Source organism: Haliotis cracherodii, unplaced genomic scaffold, assembly GCF_022045235.1.
Source record: "Haliotis cracherodii isolate W230 unplaced genomic scaffold, xgHalCrac1.p SCAF_16, whole genome shotgun sequence".
NCBI lineage: Eukaryota > Metazoa > Mollusca > Gastropoda > Lepetellida > Haliotidae > Haliotis > Haliotis cracherodii.
In genome coordinates, this window is record NW_027266271.1 from 17,885,720 (window position 1) to 17,907,784 (window position 22,065).

The 22,065-nt window shown below is 43.6% G+C and overlaps 1 protein-coding gene across 1 annotated transcript; it reads left to right on the forward strand.

Moving 5' to 3' along the window:
• The first annotated feature begins 930 nt into the window (after window positions 1-930).
• Window positions 931-22,065, forward strand: LOC139463447 (beta-mannosidase-like). The gene is made up of 17 exons (XM_071244714.1): window positions 931-1,036; window positions 2,315-2,461; window positions 3,029-3,177; window positions 3,433-3,632; window positions 4,776-4,843; window positions 8,936-9,105; window positions 9,628-9,787; window positions 12,049-12,215; window positions 13,260-13,397; window positions 13,957-14,036; window positions 14,570-14,760; window positions 16,017-16,196; window positions 17,056-17,156; window positions 18,210-18,357; window positions 19,440-19,759; window positions 20,036-20,221; window positions 21,703-22,065. The coding sequence occupies exons 1-17, from the start codon at window positions 931-933 to the stop codon at window positions 21,934-21,936; spliced, it is 2,745 nt and encodes a 914-aa protein (XP_071100815.1). The 3' UTR covers window positions 21,937-22,065.

Sequence of the window (22,065 nt, forward strand, 5' to 3'; positions counted from 1 at the left end):
GTGTCTCAGTGGGCTAGCACTATGGAATCGGCATTAGTCCGGACTAGTACAAGACAAACGGACGCGATTTTAAACCCATTTCACCTTAATGGTTTCTTTCAAGATTTTCCATATGTGTTAATTTTGCTGCGTTTATCATCTAAAATTTCGGATTACACGTTTATCATTAATATATAAAGGAAACAAGGTTCTTTCGTGTTGTGTGATGCAAGATGGCACCATACATTCCAGTTAAGTGGAAAATAGATTCGTGTATATCCAGGTCAGAATAGGTCTTCAGTCACTCATGCTCGCCGGAAGAAGCGACTGTGCTTGTCGTAAGAGGCGACTAACTGGGTCGGTTGGTGAGGCTGGCTGACTTGGTTGATGCATGTCATTGTATCCCAATTGCGTGGATCGATGCTCATGATGATCACTGGACTGTCTTGTCCAGACTCGATTACTTACAGACCGCCTTCATATAGCTGGAATATTGCTGAGTGCGGCGTTAAACAACAAACAAACAAAACAAAATCAATGAACAATTAACATGAACAGTCTGAGATGTATGTTTGTACATACATGGCAGCGTTTGTCTGGAAGCCTTTTGAAAAGTTCATTTTTGTTACGCGATGTGACCTTAATTTGATAATAAAAACCGACAGTGTCTCAGGTCGTAGACGCTTTGGTGAAATCACAGATCTAGATTTCGAATCCACAATCGTCGGATCCTGGTACTTCAACCCACAAAATTGAAATTGAAAAATTTCAAGGAAATATGTCTGTATCCCACTTGATGTTTAATATCTGACTATTGGATAGTTCTTTTGCAATCTGTTACACAAACAGGCGTCATTTTCTGTTTATATATAGAATGTGTATGTCGCCATATGGAAGTCATGTGACGTTATGATAAGACTGCCAGTCGGTTTGCCGTCACATGTCAACAACATGGCGGGTATTTTCAGCTGTTGGTTAATAGCTGCTCTGTGTTCTGTTTCGATGTCATCTACACTGGATTTGACTGGAAACTGGACTCTTGTTAACAATGACAGAGGTGAGGAACAATGGCTTATTGACGTAATTTTCTGGAGGTTTGTTTGTCGTTAGAGGCCACTTAATGGCCCTGTGACTTGGTTGATTGCGTGTCATCGTACTCCGATGGTGTTGGGCGTGGATAGTAATGCGAATCACGAGTTTGTCTTGTTCAGAGTCAATTATTCACAGCCTAAACAAATGTGTTGGCTTCCATTTTTCCATTGCTAATCACCTATCAGCGCTCATTATCTGTTGGGTTTGTCAGCACCATACCCATGGTTTGTTGTTTAACGCCGCACTCAGCAATATTCCAGCTATTTGATGGTGGTCTGTAAATAATCGAGTCTGGACCAGACAGTCCAGTGATTGTCATCATGGACCTCGATCCACGCAATTGGGATACGATGACATGCTCCAACCCGGTCAGCGAGCATTACCACCCGATCCCGTTAGTCGCCTTTTACGACAAGCAAGGGTTGCTGAAGACCTATTCCATCCCGGATCTTTACGGGCCTAATGGGAGATGCAGTTAGTGTATCCTTGATCGGGTGAAATTTAGCCTAAAGCTTCATGATTCATAAGCGCACGCGTATGCTATCCTAGTTGTGGGAATAGTACATCAGGGACTTTGTATGATTAATGAAAGGATTTTGTCACTGTTTTATATATATATTGTAAAGAGGTCAAAGGCAGGTGCTGGCAACCAGAAGGCCATGCTCTAACAAGAATATTGATGTCCGTCTGTTGGATGTTTGTTAAGATCAAATCACGTTATCATACCTCTATGTCAGAATGATGAGATCTGATGATTCACCTTATCGTAATAAAATACTTTTTCTCCCGCCTTGGAGGGACATACATTTCTCAGCGGGAAAATAAATCCATTATACCCCGCCACGGAGGAAACTGGCTGCACGCGGATTTCTCAGCGGGCATAATAATCGCTTATATCCCGTTTCGAAGGAAAAAGCCGCACGCTTTTTGCGAGTAAGTGATAGTCACGTGACATAGCACATGTTAACCTCAGCTCATTTAAGCAGCTGTTTTCTATCAATTTTGAAGAATTTGTTTTAACTCTTTCACAATGTCATATTGAAACATGTCTGTAAGATAAATTCGTTGCCACAAGATCCCTCGGGGTACATTGTTTTTTATGGGTCCTTCGTTAGCCTCCGTCTCGTGGTATGAAACCTAATGCAGACGCATAAAACCCCATGTACCTCCCCCCAGATCCTGCTACTTATATCATAGAGAGAATGGTGCTTTGCCTGTGTTGCAACAATGGTGGTTGTTCCAGGTGAGAGGATTCCTGCCAGTGTGCCAGGCAGTATGTACACAACCCTGTACACCAACAAGCTGATTCCAGATCCGCTGTACCGGGACAACGATGTCAAACTACGATGGATTGGACGAGAAGACTGGACGTACACACGTTCCTTTCAGTGTAAGAACCGAACTAAATGGACCACATCACCATTCTAAGTCGCAGAGTTTGTTCATGGACTAGTATTTATCAATTATGCTGAGTCAACTACAAAACAGTTCTTTCGGCTGAGACTTTAAAACTGCCTCCGAGTGTTTACAAAACGAAAGCATTTCCGAAAGGTTTCTCTTAATCATCCGTCTTGTTTTGAGGTCACTTGTCCGCAGCAGAAGTAATTCAACGTTAACATATCGCGTTTATTGATCTATTTATATCATTTTCATCAGTATTTTGCCGTTCATGCCCTATAGAATCTGCTTCAGCAGATAATCGGGACTAATTATTCTGTGGTGTTGTCGTTTCTTTTTATTATTATATATTAACAAAAAGTTCTAGTCATAGGACGGTGGTGAACTATGACCGATGATTTCCAGAATGGTTCGACTGATTGCAGATTGTACATTGCAATAATCGAACGTTAAGATTACTGTTTTAGTGAGGTCATTACTACATCTGATGTATTGTATGAGATCATTACTACATCTGATGTTTTGTATGAGGTCATTCTTACATCTGATGTTTTTGTAGTGAGTTCAGCAGACCTGGCTGCCTCTGCCCTCCATCTTATCTGTGACGGTCTGGACACCTTTTCAACCGTCTTCATCAACGACCAGAAGGTCGGGACATCAGAGAACATGTTTGTCCAATATGTCTACGACATCAAAAATGCTGCCAAGGTAGGAATGTTTTTCAAATATCCAATGGCTAAGTGTTGTTATTATTGGATCAACGAACAAAGGCCTTTTGGTAACTGAGTTTCAGCTGACACATGACCTGACCTGACCATGTGTTAGGTCGACAGACTGGAGTGTTGTTCACAGTATCAACCATGTTTGTTAGGCTGGATTGCCTATATGGAATATATCTGTAATGTATCTGACTATGGTTTTCAACATGAGTTCACTAACTCAGACATTGTCTTATTTCTCCAGGTAGGGGACAACGCAATCCGCATTGACTTTGAGTCTGCTGTAACAGTTGCTGCTCAAAAGGCCAATGCTTCTGCCTATGACATTCCCGGCGATTGTCCAAACAAGGTACAGAACGGAGAATGTCATGTCAACTTGATCAGAAAGGAGCAGTGTTCTTTCAGTTGGAACTGGGGACCTTCTTTCCCAACACAGGGAATATGGTAAGCACTAGGAGCTGGGGGCCTTCCTTCCCAACACAGGGAATATGGTAAGCACAAGGAACTTGGGACCGTCCTTACCAACACAGGGAATATGGTAAGCACACGGAACTGGGGACCGTCCTTCCCAACGCAAAGAATATGGTAAGCACAAGGAACTTGGGGCCTTCCTTCCCAACACAGGGAATATGGTAAACACACGGACCTGGGGACCGTCCTTCCCAACGCAAAGAATATGGTAAGCACAAGGAACTGGGGGCCTTCCTTCCCAACACAGGGAATATGGTAAGCACTAGGAGCTTGGGGCCTTCCTTCCCAACACAGGGAATATGGTAAGCACAAGGAACTGGGGGCCTTCCTTCCCAACACAGGGAATATGGTAACCACAAGGAACTGGGGGCCTTCCTTCCCAACACAGGGAATATGGTCAGCACAAGGAACTGGGGACCGTCCACCCCAACACAGGGAATATGGTAAGCATAAGGAACTGGGGTACGTCCTTCACAACACAGGGAATATGGTCAGCACAAGGAACTGGGGACCGTCCTTCCCAACACAGGGAATATGGTAAGCACAAAGAACTGGTTCCTGTGCTCCCACCACGGAACATGGTAAGCGTAAGGCTAAGGTTAGCCAAAGGGGCGACCGATGGTAAAATTCAAAATGTATTTGTATTTTGCCCTGTGTTCGGATAGATTATAAATAAAACTATATCCATACAAAAGGCAAGGAAACACATTTGGCAACATTCAAAATTATATAACACATCTCAGTTTCTGAACATTCGAGCAATCAAATAACGAGAACGAGATGTTCTTTGACAAATGTATGTTACTGTGCTTCTTGCTTTTACCCAAACTATCGCCTCAGCAGATGATGTGACCAAACGTGGCCTCAGTGACATGGATATCCAATTTATGAAGAGACGATATGATGATAAATTAAAACGTATATCGTTCTTCAAATGAACGCAACAAAACCATTTTCACAAACATAAGCAATCTCTCCTAATAGTAAACATCAACACCAGAATATAACCAATCTGTTATCCGCCCAAACAGACTCCAAAGGGAGTAAAAGACAAACAAACGGTAAAACTTGGTAATGGTTTGGTATTACGAGAATATTTCTTCTTTCTCTTTTTAGGAAAAATATTTCCATCCAAGCATTTAACACTGCAGTTATTCGCGAACTCTCAACAGCAACAACAAGAGGTATTGTAAAACAATACATTATACTGAAATTAGTATTTTTAATTTTTGTGTGTTCGCTTGTCACACCGAACAATTGTGTTCATCCATCAGGAAGTAAGGATAAGAATTTGTGGATGAACAACTTCTTTATTACATTTATTTGATAGGCATTTAGAAGTTGGAGTACTAAGTTAGGAAAATAATGTATGGATGAACAACTTCTTTATTACATTTAAGAGCGACGTTTCGGTGTAGATTCTAACACCGTTATCAAGCAAGCTAGAGTGAGTGAGTGAGTGAGTGAGTTGGGTTTAACGCCGCTTTTAACAGTATTCCAGTTATATCACGGCGTGTCAGCTTAATTATGGGAGGAAAGCCCGAAGTGATGCAGGTCTCGGACGTTTACCACTTCGGTGAAACCCACGAGCACGGGTATGGTGCTGACAAACCTAGAAACATAATCGGGGCGAACCGGGATTCGAACCCATAATCATAGGTTTCTGGCGTGCCCAAGGGACGCAACTCTGAACAGCGAATCGCGGCGCCTTAGACGACTGGGCCACCCGTGCCCCCCAAACAAGCTAGAACCTACACCGAAACGACGCTCTTAATTTAGAAGTTGTTCATCCATAAATTCTTATCCTTACTTATTACTCCAACTTCTAAATGACTATCAAAGAAGTTCATACATCAGTTGGCAGGGAACAGGTGACCCTACGTTTCTCGTGATGCTTGTTCCTACAATCCTAGAGGGTACCTTTCAGTTGTTGGGTGTCTTTATGTCGCTTTATGGCGAGAAATATTCCAGCATCTCTAGCCTATGGTGTCTACTGTTCACAAATGTTGCGGTACAAACGAGTAAGCTCTTTCTACGAAGATTCCAAAGAGCGGAATACGACTCTTGCTCAAAAGTTGCTTGATCAGGGTTAAAACATTAAAGGCCTTGGCAAAGGTTTCAGAATGTTTTATGGCAGACATGTGGAGGACATTTCCAAATTTTAGGCATCAGTGACAAAAAGTATGTCAGATGAATTCTCTGTTTTGACTTCTACTATATGTTCTCATGTTTTACAAAAGGTGAACAGTTGACTTACCTTTGCATGTTTGTCAAGGGTGTCACTGGTGGGGCAGGATATCACTATGAGATAAAGGCATGCTCTAATTAAGTCGGAATCGTACAATAGACTTTGCTTTTAGCAGATATTTTATAATTATGGAAAGGGTTTTGTCGCTTTAATTTAAAAACTGACGTTGACCCACGACTGGATAAATATTTTCACATCAGATCGTGATGAAAAGGTGACCTGACAAGTTTATCCAAAAGTATTATGTCCTCCTTTGTGTCACTCTTCAGTTTGTTGCCATTGCTGCTCCATGGAGACCCTGTCAGTTGAGATACAAGTAGATCACATCTATACACAGTAAAAAAAGTGTTGCACCCCCTATACTTTTTCATGGAGGGGTGTTTTGAAAGGGTGTAAAGATAACCGAATTAATATTATAACCAGGATTTCGTGTATACCAACAAACCAGTGTATTGTCTATACAATGAACTTAAATGGGGTATTCCATGACCTTATGCCATGTAATAATCTCATGCTGAACTTTTACGAAAAATGAACGAACAACGAAGACGCATTAAGTATGGTGACATCTCAATAATTTTTAGTGACCAAATTCATCCAATAGGGTAAGAATGTCATATGGAGATCTGACGAACACAGTAAGTCAATATCGAGAACTTCCACCAAGCACTTGGATCACAGCTTGAAGTCTTCGTCTCATACCCCTCACCAGACGTTGGAATCGCTCCATGGGCAGCTGCTGCCACTCCTCGTGTAATGCTGCTTCCAATTCACGCAAGTTCTGTGGAGGAGGGTCCCGATGATAAATCAGGCGTCCCAAAATGACCCATACATGTTCCAGAGGATTCAGATCTGGACTCATTGCTGGCCATGGAATCTGCGTCAGAGCATTGTTGTGGATAACCTGGGTCACAGCTCGTGAACGATGTGGTCTGGCATTGTCATCCATGAATATCGGTCTGGTGGCCAGTGGATGATTGTCAAAATTGGGCACCACAACTGGATTCAGCACCTCTTGGATGTAGCGCTCCCCTGTCAAGTTGCCTCGTATGGTCACTAAATCAAGCTTACAATCAAATGAGAAGCATCCCCAGATCCACCTCCATATGGTACAGTTGGCATGATGTTTCTTGCAGTATAAGCTGTTCCAGGACGCCTCCATACTCTCACTCTGCCATCCACAACATGCAGAAGGAACCTGCTTTCGTCCAACCAGTGGACTCTTCTCCAGGACCTCAAGTTCCAGTTCTGTCTCAGTCTACACCAGGCTAGACGTAGTCGTTTGTGGTTGTCTGTGAGTTTAGGTCGCTTGATAACCCTTCTGGACTTCAACCCTGCAGCTTTAAGACGATTTCTCACGGTCTGGGTACTGAACTGTTGACGAGGAAGCCAAAGACGTTTCAAGGTTGTGCTTGTAGCAAATGGATGACGCCTTACCACCCTCAACAACGCTCTGTGGTCTTACGTGGTCTGCCAGAGGGTCTGCGATTCCTTACATCATTAGTTTGTGCGTGTTTTCTGACCAAACGGCTTATTGTTGAATAGTGATGTCCGGTTCTTCTGCCAATCTCCTTGAACGAAAGACCTGCTCCATGAAGGCTAATAATCTGCCACTTGACTGCTTCTGACAATCGTCTACCCGGCATTGTGGGTTACAATAAACTGGGCTGTCAGAGAACATCTTTTATAGGCGATGTTGAGGTTAAGAAGATACTGCAATCTGCAAATGTCATGCACCATGCAATTCACGTGCTGATTGCTACGTTTTGGTGATCATCTTCCCTCCGAAAACATTACACATTTCACATCAGATCCCCAAGGAATACCTACCATTAAAACCAGAGTCGGGCGTTTTAAATGTTGTGATGTATCAAACGTATTAATGTGGGGGTGCAACACTTTTTTTACTGTGTATATGTTGGTTACTATTGAAACAAAGCCTTTAATTTGTATAGGATCAAGCCAAAACGTTTGTATCTCTGCCTCCATCCAATTCTGTATCTGCTACATATCGACACCCGTGAAGATCCGGGTTAGAATAGGTCTTCAGCAACCCATGCTTGCCCTAAAATGCGACCATGTTTCGGTAAGAGGCGACTAACGGGGTCGTTTGTTGTTTCATGCTGCACTCAGCAGTATTCAAGCTATGACGGAGGTCTGTAATAATAGAGTCTGGACCACACAATCCAGTGATTGATATGATGAGCATCCATATAAACAATTGAGACATTGCAGGCATCAACCGAGTCAGTGAGCCTGGAGATCTGATCCCGTTGGTCGCCTCTTACAAGAATGAGTAGCAAAAGACCAATTACGGGATCGAGTGGTAAGGCTCGCTGACTTGGTTGAAGCGTGTCATCGTATCCCAATGACGTGGATTAATGCTCATGATGTCAATCACTGGACTGTCTGGTCCAGACTCGATTATTTACAGACCGCCGTCATATAGCTGGAATATTGATGAGTGCGGTATTAAACAACAAACAAGCAAGCAAGCTACATCTTGAACCCCTCGATTCCCCAGTTCTGGATGTGCTGTGCACATCAGAGCTGCCCTTCCACGTCAGCAGACAACGCTGCAAATATATAACGTCAACGCCAGAGACGCCAACGCCAGTCTCGATAAACGGCGAAACATACCCCATTGTGCGTGAAAGGGAAAATAGCGGTGCAACTTACATGAATGGATCACTGGAAATCAGTGATGACACCAGGTGTTCGCGATAAGGGTAAGCATGGTCGGCTGGTGCTGACAGACATCGAAACATCAGGGCGAATCTGGCATTCGAACAGCGGATCTAGGGGTTTTGGCACCCCAAGGTAGACAACTCTGAACAGCGTTTTGTCTAGACGACTTGGACCCCGATAGCAAGTTACTCCATGGGCAACAGCTGAACATTATACTTTGTGAGAACCAAAGGAATTCCACCACTGTCGTATCATCTGGGTAATGTTAGAGCGCATTCACTAAACGCACTAGGCGTTCTTCATTGACGTGACACAAAGTAAGTGTCTTGTATATTTCTAGGATCGGGAGGAGAGTGGTTGCTGGATGCGGGCGTGTACTTCGATGTGAGCGGGGGTTCTGTGTCGGGCGTCCTCACCACCAACGTTGTCGGGACATCGGTGATGAAGTCAATGCCACTGACACTCACACCAACAAACAGTTCATCCAACTTCACAATCACCATTCCTAGCGTAAGTTCCAGAGTTGGCGGGGAGCTTCTAGTACTGGATAATGACCCTATTACTATGAGTGTCCTTGAGGTAAATAACACTGAATGTTATCCAGGACTGTGAGCGAGTGAGTATGGTTTTACGCCGCTTTCGGTAATATCACGGCGGGGGACACCAGAAATGGGTTTCACACAGTTTACCTATTTGGGGAATAAAACTCGGACTTTCGGCGTGATGAGCGAACGATTAGACCACTGGGCTATCCCACCGCCCCTAGGACAGTAATTGTTCATGTTTTCAAGATATTACGGAAACAATAAAAATGCCCCCAACCCCCGCCCCCGAATATCAAATAGTCGGTCTCTAAGTAATAGTATAGGCACTTTTGAATGATGTTTTTCAACCGTCGTTACGAGTTTTCACAGAACATCGGGAGTCTTAGCTATTCATACTAGTACCAGTGTATGTTCTGTGGAGGCTAAATGACACTGCTTGTTGTGTTGTAAAGCGGTGGGTTTATGTGCGTGTTTGTACCCTTTGCAGAATGTAAATATAAGCAAATGGTGGCCGAATGGTTATGGGAACCAGCCTCTCTACACCGTCAACGTCACTTTCACCAGCAACAACGAGGTGTCGAGCAAACAACGTCGGGTGGGATTCCGTACTGTAGAGCTGGTGCAGGATCCTGTTGGCAACAATCAAGGTGGGTGGGGAATGTGTTGGCAAGAAACCAAGGTTGGTGGGGAATGTGTTGGCAACAATCAAGCTGGGTGGGGAATGTGTTGGCAACAACCAAGGTGGGTGGGGAATGTATTGGCAACAACCAAGGTGGCTGGGGAATGTATTGGCAACAATCAAGGTGGGTGGGGAGTGTGTTGGCAAGTGTTGGCAACAACCAAGGTGGGTGGGGAATGTGTTGGCAACAATCAAGGTGGGTGGGGAGTGTGTTGGCAACATCCAAGGTGGGTGGGGAATGTGTTGGCAACAATCAAGGTGGGTGGGGATGTGTCGGCAACAACCAAGGTGGGTAGGGAATGTGTTGGCAACATCCAAGGTGGGTGGGGAATGTGTTGGCAACATCCAAGGTGGGTGGGGATGTGTCGGCAACAATCAAGGTGGGTAGGGAATGTGTTGACAACAATCAAGGTGGGTGGGGAGTGTGTTGGCAAGTGTTGGCAACAACCAAGGTGGGTGGGGAATGTGTTGGCAACAATCAAGGTGGGTGGGGAGTGTGTTGGCAAGTGTTGGCAACAACCAAGGTGGGTGGGGAATGTGTTGGCAACAATCAAGGTGGGTGGGGAGTGTGTTGGCAAGTGTTGGCAACAACCAAGGTGGGTGGGGAATGTGTTGGCAACAATCAAGGTGGGTGGGGAGTGTGTTGGCAAGTGTTGGCAACAACCAAGGTGGGTGGGGAATGTGTTGGCAACAATCAAGGTGGGTGGGGAGTGTGTTGGCAAGTGTTGGCAACAACCAAGGTGGGTGGGGAATGTGTTGGCAACAATCAAGGTGGGTGGGGAGTGTGTTGGCAAGTGTTGGCAACAACCAAGGTGGGTGGGGAATGTGTTGGCAACAATCAAGGTGGGTGGGGAGTGTGTTGGCAAGTGTTGGCAACAACCAAGGTGGGTGGGGAATGTGTTGGCAACAACCAAGGGGGATGGGGATGTGTCGGCAACAACCAAGGTGGGTGGGGATGTGTTGGCAACAACCAAGGTGGGTGGGGAATGTGTTGGCAACATCCAAGGTGGGTGGGGAATGTGTTGGCAACAATCAAGGTGGGTGGGGATGTGTCGGCAACAACCAAGGTGGGTAGGGAATGTGTTGGCAACATCCAAGGTGGGTGGAGAATGTGTTGGCAACATCCAAGGTGGGTGGGGATGTGTCGGCAACAACCAAGGTGGGTAGGGAATGTGTTGACAACAACCAAGGTGGATGGGGATGTGTTGACAACAACCGAGGTGGATGGGGATGTGTTGACAACAACCAAGGTGGATGGGGATGTGTTGACAACATCCAAGGTGGATGGGATGTGTTGACAACATCCAAGGTGGATGGGAATGTGTTGACAACATCCAAGGTGGATGAGGATGTGTTGACAACAACCAAGGTGGATGGGGATGTGTTGACAACAACCAAGGTGGGTAGGGAATGTGTTGACAACATCCAAGGTGGATGGGGATGTGTTGACAACAACCAAGGTGGATGGGGATGTGTTGACAACATCCAAGGTGGATGGGGATGTGTTGACAACATCCAAGGTGGATGGGGATGTGTTGACAACAACCAAGGTGGATGGGGATGTGTTGACAACATCCAAGGTGGATGGGGATGTGTTGACAACAACCAAGGTGGATGGGGATGTGTTGACAACATCCAAGGTGGATGGGGATGTGTTGACAACAACCAAGGTGGATGGGGATGTGTTGACAACAACCAAGGTGGATGGGGATGTGTTGACAACAACCAAGGTGGATGGGGATGTGTTGACAACATCCAAGGTGGATGGGGATGTGTTGACAACAACCAAGGTGGATGGGGATGTGTTGACAACAACCAAGGTGGATGGGGATGTGTTGACAACAACCAAGGTTGATGGGGATGTGTTGACAACATCCAAGGTGGATGGGGATGTGTTGACAACAACCAAGGTGGATGGGGATGTGTTGACAACAACCAAGGTGGATGGGGATGTGTTGACAACATCCAAGGTGGATGGGGATGTGTTGGCGGAGGATGTAAATGTGGTATGAGGATTATGGGAGAACATGAAAACTTGCCTCATCATTCGAACGGATGGGAAAGGTGTTTGCACTCTCATTGCTTTGCGTAATAATTACTGCTGTGTAAATCCATGAATCCAAGTGGACGTATTTTCCAACACTAGTAGTTGGTCCCAGTACAGATGTTGTAATGGAGGCCTAACTCAGGTCCACTGTCCTCTGTTGAGTTATTATCCTTTTTTCACAGGTTTAACGTTCTATTTCAAGATAAACGATTTACCAGTTTTCTTCAAGGGATCAAATTGGATCCCCGCGGACAGTTTTCAAGAAAATATTACCAGAGAACATCTGCGCCGTCTGCTCCAATCAGCCGCAGAAGTTCACATCAACTCAATGAGAGTTTGGGGAGGAGGGGTGAGAATAACACTCTTAGTTAATACATTGATACTATTGTTGTTGTCAGAAATATTCTGATGCATGTATATTATACATACATGCGGTCGGTTAGCTTTGTGGTTAAAGCGTTCGCTCGTCGCGCCAAAGACCCGGGTTCGATTCCCGAATGGGTACAATGTGTGAAGCCCATTTCTGGTGTTACCCGCCGTGATATTGCTGGAATATTGCTAAAAGCGGCGTAAAACCATACTCACTCACTCACAAGCATTTTGAACTTGCTTGCCTTGGGGTATATGGATGGTCAAGTGGTCAACGGCGCCAAAATCACGGTCTTTCACACGGTACCCTATTTGCTGGTTTCACCAACATGTGCACCATACTTTACTTTGAGCGTTCTACACATTTCAAACTTACATGCAATAAAAAAGATGTACATTAAATACCTTTCAAAGTGCCGTCACACTTCATCTCACTGATCCGATCATACATAGCCTAGCTAACTGACAATCATATATTGAATAGCCGGATGTCACTCAGAACATTGGCCGGGAATTGTCTGGGCCCCTGTCTACCAGAGCGATGTCTCGTAGGCCGCGAGTGGACGACGCTAAACGCATCATCCATAGGTCGAATTACCGAGAAGCGGATGTGAAGTAAATTTGCTCTCGCCAAAAGTAACTCTAAGGGGCAATTTGTTATACGTTTCATCAAGCAAAGTGTCGAGGCGTAAACACGCCTCCATGTGTATTATCATTGGTCATTAAGGTCGCTGAGCATGCGCCTATAACTGAACAAGTTTTGTTTGTCGCCTGTTAGCTAAAAGCGCTGAGCTTGTTAGGCGAACAGCAATCGAAAGAGTTGTCATATTTGCCCTTGTTATCGACGTAATCTGGGTATCATCCTTTCTTCGTCAAGTGGTGTATCTGGTCCAGAAACTTCAGCATCACACAAGATGCGGTATCGACGACGGTTCTGCCTGGTACCTATTTTTGGCCAGGTTTTGTAGTTGATATTAGAGGCAAGATGTACAGTGTATTCCAATATTTGACATAACTTTGGCAGGTTTATGAGTCAGAGGATTTTTATGAGCTCGCGGACGAATTTGGCATCATGATCTGGCAGGACCTGATGTATAGCGATGCCCTCTACCCCAGCACTCCAGACTTCCTTGAAACGGTGTCCCAAGAGATCACATATCAGGTATCACATTATTTTTCTTGTCAAGGACGTTAAATGACTGTGAAAGTCCAGTAACCACCCTTGTCGAACAAGGTTGGAATTTCTGGGCTCGATCGCAGCTCCAGCAGTGGCATCTTATCGAGGCAATGGAGTAAAGTGACTTTAAAAGTACTGTTTCCAGCCTTGCCGAAAAAGGCTGGAATTTCCGGGGTCGAGTGGCTATTACGAGTTCATTCGTCACCACTTGCCCCTTTCCGTAACCTGCAAGAAGACTCGTCCCCCTATCGATGAATGTTATGTGCGAAAATACGACAAACCAATGAGGATGTCGATTTCGTTACGCGATTTTGATTGGACTATGCATAGACTTTTTAGTCACGACAAAATTTAACTCCATAATTCCAGCCGAGTTCGCATTTTGGAAACTGGACTTTAATAGTCAGTTAACCCCCTTGCCTTGGGAGGAAGGTACAACACTAGCAAAACATTCTACCACATGTAACTCACTAGGATGACATATATACACATATCACACTTTCGAATACCATGTTTTACTTGACTGCTACCGTACTATCCACAGATTCGACGAACGAGGCATCATCCATCTATAGTTCTGTGGGCAGGAAGTAACGAGAATGAGGAAGGGTTGCGAGCGAACTGGTGGGTATGACAGTAAATTAAAATTAACCTTCCCACCCCTTCCACATTCTACTTGTAGATTACCCACATCTGTAGGATTTGTCATTCGGAAATTATTTTATTCTCCCCTGTTAACAAACTACAAATGCAGACAATTGAAGTCATGACTCAATCTCATTAAAATCAGATCTTAGTTTTCGCTACCGCTAAAGAAAGCGAGAATTAAGATCTGATGTTAATGTGACTGAGTGAGTTGGGTTTAACGCCGCTTTTAACAGTATTCCAGTCATATCACGGCGTGTCAGCTTAATGAGGGAGGAAAGCCCGAAGTGATGCAGGTCTCAGACGTTTACCACTTCGGTGAAACCCACGAGCACGGGTATAGTGCTGACAAACCTAGAAAAATAATCGGGGCGAACCGGGATTCGAACCCACAATCATGTTTCTGGCATGCCCAAGGGACGCAACTCTGCACAGTGAATCGCGGCGCCTTAGACGACTGGGCCACCCGTGCCCCCTCTGATGTTAATGAGACCGAGTCAAGATACTTTCAGGTATGGGAGCCAGGATAACTACACGCTCTACTACAATGACTACATCAAGTTGTACGTGACAACGATCAAGACTATTGTAGACAAGGAGGACCCGACTCGTGTTTATCTGTCATCCAGTCCCAGTAATGGCGAGGATACAGAGAAGGAAGGCTGGGTAGCTAAAAACCCTCAGTCCGAATCGTATGGCGACAGTAAGTCAATGCTTAAAGATACGATGAATCAACATTCTCTGGCTTTGGGTTTGCATTAAGAAGTTTGTTCTGGATACGTGTTTTGTTCACTTGTATATAATTCAGTATTATGAATTTGTTTTAATTAAAGCATATATCTGTATATAATGGCATAGCTTGTCGAATGTTGAGTTGCGTCCCTTAGGCGTAACAGAATCCGCTGATCGAATACCAAAATCGTCTCGTTGTGATCCTTGGTTGTGCTGTTTGTTTTTTCCCAGGTGATACACGCCTGTAAGAGCTGCATTACTTTGAGCTTTCCTCCCACTGATATTACTGCAATACTGTTCAAAGCCTTGTGAAACGTTCTCTTTTATTACCGGGTTAAGAGAACAAAACGAATACATTGCATACGCCCCTTTGACCGCCTCCGTGGTCAAGTGGTAGAGCGTCCGCCAGGCGAGCGGAAGGTCCGGGGTTCGATCCCCGGCCGCGTCATACCAAAATACGTTAAAAGGTGGTACTTGTTGTTACCCTGTCTAGCGCTCGGCATTAAGGGGCTAAAACAAGGACTGATCGGCTCGGAGTCAGTATACTGTGTCTGAGTGGGGTATTCATGTTAAACGGCAGCATGGTATCTCAGTGAGCTAGCACTATAAATCGGCATTAGTCCGGACTAGTACAAGCAGTCACACACACACACACACACACACACATACACACGTCACTATATAAGTACAATAATCTTGGACGCGATGTTAAACCCCATTTCACCTCACCTCACCTCACATACGCCATTTTGAAGATTCTCTGGTATTGATCAGGATTGAATGTGATGCGCAGAATTGACTTAATCATACACTGTGATCATACAGGTTTTTTAACATCTGGATAATCTAGACAACTGATTGGTCCATCTCTCTGTTTCTTTGTTTGTTGTTTAACGCCGCACTCAGCAATAGTCCAGCTATATGACGGCAGTCTGTAAATTATCGAGTCTGGACCAGACAATCCAGTGATTGACATCATGAGCATTGATCCACACAATTGAGATCGATGACGTGTATCAACCAAGTCAGCGATCCTTACCACCGATCCTGTTAGTTACCCCTTACAACAAGCATAGTCGCCTTTTACGGCAAACATGGGTGGCTGAAGATCTATTCTACCCCGGATCTTCACGGGTCTCATCTCTCTGGGGACCCTATAATCAATTATCAGTTATATTTATTATTCTCACAGATGTCTTAATGTCCTAATTCTTTTTCCTGGAACAGTTCACTTCTATGATTTCGTTTCTGACCTGTGGAATGAATCATCATTTCCAATCCCTCGTTTCGCCTCTGAGTACGGGATTCAGGCCTGGTGTGACATCGAGACCCTGGAAGATGTGTTCGACTCGGGGGACTTTGACTACTGGGGACCAATGTCCAGTCACAGGAATCATGAGGACCAAGGTCAGTGCCAATGTTCTAAAGCTATCACCTCTATCATGAAACATCTAACTTGACACTGATCATGATACATATAAACACCCGCGTCGTTTTGAACATTCTTGCCCTTTTCGCAAACACCTTATGACCCACTGATTTTCAGAGATCCATTCAAATATTTTTCACCTTTTACGCCCAATGGAATCTGTTTCGGGTGACAAATCGAGACTTGTTATTCTCTGGCGTTGACGTTTTATATTTAGGTCAAATGAACTGCTGTTTGAATCTAAACCTAGCCCGGGCATTCGTATACACAAATCAAAAGTATCAAATTAGTGATTATATACGCCCTTGTACGCCCTTAATATGGATAACAACTCCCTTATCCTATCCAGCCCAATCAGTCTGTATTCACATCGGCTATATTGGTTCTCGTAAATCGAATGGGCTTCCTCGTTAAGTTGTTTATCTTTGTATAGTAATCATACGTTCTTCAAATATCAGCATGTATGTAAAGTGACTCTCATACGCATATTTAGCAGTTTTCTGATTCAGAGGGATCACAAGTAGCACTCAAACGTCGTTGTAAACAATACAAATGCTATCCATCCATTTTATGTCCTCATTTAGACTAACCCTTAGCCTCTGAAAAAATAGAACTTTGATAGAAACAAACAACTACATTTAAATTGAAAGGGGGCCCCAATGAGATCCGAGATTTTCTACAGATGATATTAGACCTTGAACATGTGGAAAATCTAAACTTGCTTCATTTAGGACCATAACATTAAAAAACCGTGAGGGCTGGGCGGAAGTAATAATGTACAGGCACTTGTGAGACAGACTTGTCTTTAATCCCAGTGCATCTGTCCATTGCTTGTAGGTAATACTCAGATGATGCAAGAGGTTCTCCAGCACTTCAATGAACCTACGACTAATTCAGATGCCAAACAAAGATTTAGTGACCTCATCTACTTAACACAGGTGAGTGATGTAAACTAAGCTGGTATATAGACATTGTTAGCTAACATGTGTAACATTCTGATTGTACGAAACAAGATTCTGATTTCTTGTATTTCCCTAGCGAGAGCGAGGGTAATACACGAATTCTTACACGAGTTTCCTTAAATCAGTATGACACACATGTGAGTGTAATAATTTCTGAATAGTGCACATACGATTTTTATGAAGTTGGTTATTTTTTACCCTATGGTATTAAATATAGGGTATTTCAGGAGTCGAGTGATGAGAGAAACGTGATATTCCACGAGACAGATGGAATATCCTATTCATTTTGAGTAGTTAATATATTTCATTAGAAATGTAAAACCTTCAAACGTAAATTCTCAGAACCTAACACACCGGGACGGTTTACCACCCATTGTATTTGCGACTAAAAAGTAGTTTCGTGTTTGCAAAATCTTAAGAAATATAAAAAAAAGTAACCAAAAATATTTAGGGTCACTAAAATCCTGTATCATGCATAATAGATATGATTATAAACTATGAGGGAAGGTAACTCTTGTATGACTCGGTCTTTCACACTAAAGTATATAATAAAACCTATGTAAGAACACTTTGAAGGAACTATTGACATACATTTATTGTAAGTGTCAAGACCGTACACAAACTGTTGACTTTCTTTTTTCGTTTGTTCCACATTGACAAGACAAAATAATGAAAGATGGTCATTTATGAAGCTAATATCGCTTCATGCCGTTTGCCGTTCTCTTGAAAATGTTTCTTTATAAACTCTGTATTTCTCATTTAACTCGTCAATCGAGACTGTTCGTTTGGCAAAGCACCATTATTGTTACTTGACCAGGATGTATTCCTTCACTTCCAGCAGCCGGCTTATTATGAGGAGCTTTCTAAAGGTGGGGTAGCCTAGTGGTTAAAGCGTTAGACCCGGGTTCGACTTCAATGTGTGAAGCCAATTTCTGGTGTCCCAAGCCGTGATATTGCTGGAATATTCCTAAAGGCGGTGTAAAACAATACTCACTCACTCGCTACAAGGATATTTCCTGTCTCTCCCAGATCAACCAGGCCGTGTCAGTACAGGCTGAGACTGAGCACTACCGACGTTGGCAGAATAACCTGACGTCAGATGGGCGGGGCCAGACTATGGGCGCCCTCTACTGGCAGCTAAATGACATCTGGCAGGCACCAACGTGGGCTAGTATCGGTCAGTCACATCACAGCCAAATATTTCTGTGCTGTCAAAAACATGTCCACTGTTTTGGGCAAACAATTTTGGCAGAAACAATCAAAGTACGTTTTTGGGGAATATAAAAAAGGGAAAACCATGACAGCCAGAACATCCACATTTCAGGTACAAAACAATACCCAAGGCTTCAAATTCAAAATAGTTTCTACACGCCATCTTGACAAGGAATTAAAATGAAACTTTAAATTTGTATTGCCAACACAGTGATTGCTACAAAGTGAACGTTTACACGGTTGAAAATACTATTGCCCTCGCCACTTGAAGTAGAATCACGAAATACAGCTATGACTAATTAACGGAGATAGCGCTGCATGTGTGCTAATACTTGTAAAGAGAGGAGCGGCCGGGTAGCCTAGAGGTTAAAGCGTTCGCTCGTCACGCCGAAGACCAGAGTTCGATTCTCGGCATGGGTACTATGCGTGAAGCCCGTGATATTGCCGGAATATTGCTAAAAGCGGCGTAAAAGCATACTCACTCACTTATAAAAGGAAAACAGGCCATTCCACCGATAATGAATATTAAAAAAATTGCAAAGTGCGCTTTTCAAGAAATGTCCAATTTCTTAGCGAACACCATCATTGAGTTTTGATCACATGGTTACAATCCGATTGAAGACCGGCCGTCAGGCGATTGCGAGCGACTATATTTAGCAGCGAGTGCGGCGGACGTACATTGCCAGCACGAACTGAAGGAAAAGTACGTGCAGATGAAGTATTTAAAGCGCTATCGACCAACGTCACCTGACCGTCGATTCTTAGCCGGATTGTATCCACGTGATCAAAATTTCTTGAAAAGCGCACTTCGAAATTTTGGATAATTATATTCCTTATATCAAGTGACTGGCTTGTTTTCACCGTAATAGTATTAGCACACATGCAGTTATCTTCGTTAATTAATCATTTCGTGATTCTATATTTCAAGTGGCGAGGGTTATAAGGATGTGTGTTGCTTCTTCGTGAAAGCGGACCACGAACAAAATATAGTTTGTAATTAAAAGCCATGTGCGTTTTGAATATAACAGACTGTATGTTCCAAACCAGACTACACAGGCAAATGGAAGATGCTGCACTACTATGCTCGGAAGTTCTTCGCTCCCGTTCTCATCTCCCCCTTCATTGACGGTAACTTCCTCAACATCTACATGGTGGTGGACGAGATCCCCCTGTCCGAGGTCAAGGACACCAAGACCGGCATGAACGTCTTCACCCCTGCCACCAGCCTCCTCCAGTCCAGCTTCCCCAACCACGAGGCCGTGCATCTGATGAAGAAGACTACTGAAGCCACCGTAGGGACGCTCTTCATCGAGATCTACCGATGGGACAACTTTACCCCTCTCATGACATACACCTATGCATACAATGTAATTAAGTGTATTTAATAACACTAATTAACAGACAATTATATCGATAACTAACCAAAAGGTGTAGAAATTTATTCTATATAGTGCACCTCTTTAGAATGAATGAATATTGTTTTAAGCCGCATCAGCAAATCAGCAATTTTCCCTCTATTCGAGGCTGTATCTTCAACTTCCGGGAAAAGACACATAATAGATGCAAGCTTGAAAATCGGCTCTTTTTGTGTGAAGCTATTTGAATTAACTGAGCTTTTGACAGACTGAGTATTTGGTTTCAAGGTGACGAGATCGTCCCAGTCAGTTTGGAGGTATGATATTGACGATCTGTTGATGACGTGCGCCTGTCCAGGCAGGTCCAGCTGTTTTTTCTACGTGTACCTGAATGACCCATCTGGCGGTATCAACACATACCTCCCCCTCACCCACTACAACAACGTCACTGGACTCGCCAAAGCTCAAATTATGGTATGTTTTACCTTAAAAAACTCATGAGAGGGCACGAATTTTAAGTTGCCAAGTTGAGTGATGCATTTGTTTCTGGTTCGAAGTTACGATTTATCCAGATTATCATACTTCCTTTGTCAGCCAAGTTCCAAAAGAAAACAATAATAATAACAATAATGTAAGTTCCAGAAAATGACCCTTGAAGAAATGACCCTTGGATAGACTACAGAAAAGCTTATGATTCCGTACCTTACGAACGGATTTTGAAGTCACTGGAATGTATTGAACTCCCCGAGCGACTACTTGTTTTACTTAAGTCTGCATTGAATTGCTGGTCAACTCAACTTGAGATGTATTCGCAGGGGCAGGTGGTGACTTCGGAACCCATTTCTTTTGGAAGAGGACTATTTCAGGGCGATTCTATTAGTCCTTTGCTTTTTTGTTTGTCACTTAATCCTTTAAGCTTTTTAGCAAAGAGGGAGGTTATCATCTTGGACCTCCTTCGCACAGTTCCCAACACCCCTTACACGCCTCCTTTGCATGGTTGACCTTAAAAAACAGATTCTGTTTGTCGAGTCCTTTTCTGAGGTTATCGACATGTCCATTGGGCTCGACAGATGAAACATTCTTCACGCTGCCCCCCTGGATTTTTTTAATATAGAAAACAGTTTATTTGAATCATGAAAATACAAGTTGGGGACAAGTGATACTAGTACAAATATTTGCCACTAATGTGACTGACAAGATTCAGGAAAAACATGGCAAATATATAGACCTCGCTTTAGAAATGTCACGCTTGCATCCCAAGTACCAAGATGTCCGACCACCCGTTGTTCTCGCATCTTCCCGAGGCAAGAGAGTTAACTGACTTTGAAAGTCCAGTTTCCACCCTTGCCGAACTAGGCTGGAATTCCTGGGCTCGATCGTAGCGCCACCAGTGGCTATTACGAGTTATGTCCTTTCTAAGCCTCTCCTATTGACCAATCAGATTCAACCTCTCGTACCACTTGCCTTTGTTTCAAACAAAACGGTGGCGCCCAGTCAAGACGATCTGATAGATCATCAAGATCTATATTGTGATAAAACGAGTCTTACATCGCGAAGTTCATCAAATCACGTGAGCACCTTGATTGAAAACATGAAAAGATTTAGAAAAAATCTGTTACAAACGAGTTAGCCGTGCACATGCTTTGCAAATCCTGCAGTCGACCGAAATCTGCATGACATTCTAGAACCGGATTTCGATTTCGGTGCACGATTTTGATTGGACTATGCATAGACTCGTTAGCCCAGCCAAAATCTAACTCCATGATATCAGCCTAGTTCGGCAAGGGTGGAAACTGGACTTTTATAGTCAGTTAACTCTCTTGCCTCGGGAAGATGGATTCAGACGGAATCAATTGATAAATCCATTTTCAGCTCATATTTCTTATCATGATTATGGAAAGGGTTTATTTGACACACGTGTTTGTATCAACGACCCTTTCTCAATATATTTATAGATAACTGGTGTCACAATGATGTCGGACACTGAGTTTAAAGTCGCCATTGAGTCCGATCACATCGCTCCATTCGTTTGGTTGGATGCAGTCGGAATTTCCGGCAGATTCTCTGACAATGGATTCCTCATGATTGAGCCGTTTCGTACAGTGACCTTCACCTCTTGGGACCCTGTTGATCTGGAGACTCTTTCACGATCCTTGATTTCAAAATCATTGATGGATCTTTATATATGATAGAAACTGTTGAAATAATATAATCTATAAATAAAATTGAATTAAGGCTTTTCAAATTTGAAACTACAGGAAAAGATAAAATATATTCTGTCAGACAAAAAATGAAACCACTTGTCAACTGTTCATATA

Bases quoted from the DNA above. Each gene is read 5' to 3' on its own strand.
- LOC139463447 (XM_071244714.1), top strand. From the start codon at position 931: ATGGCGGGTATTTTCAGCTGTTGGTTAATAGCTGCTCTGTGTTCTGTT. The intron at 9,788-12,048 runs GTGGGTGGGGAA...CTTTTTTCACAG, and splicing joins TCCTGTTGGCAACAATCAAG to GTTTAACGTTCTATTTCAAG. The intron at 12,216-13,259 runs GTGAGAATAACA...TAACTTTGGCAG, and splicing joins TGAGAGTTTGGGGAGGAGGG to GTTTATGAGTCAGAGGATTT.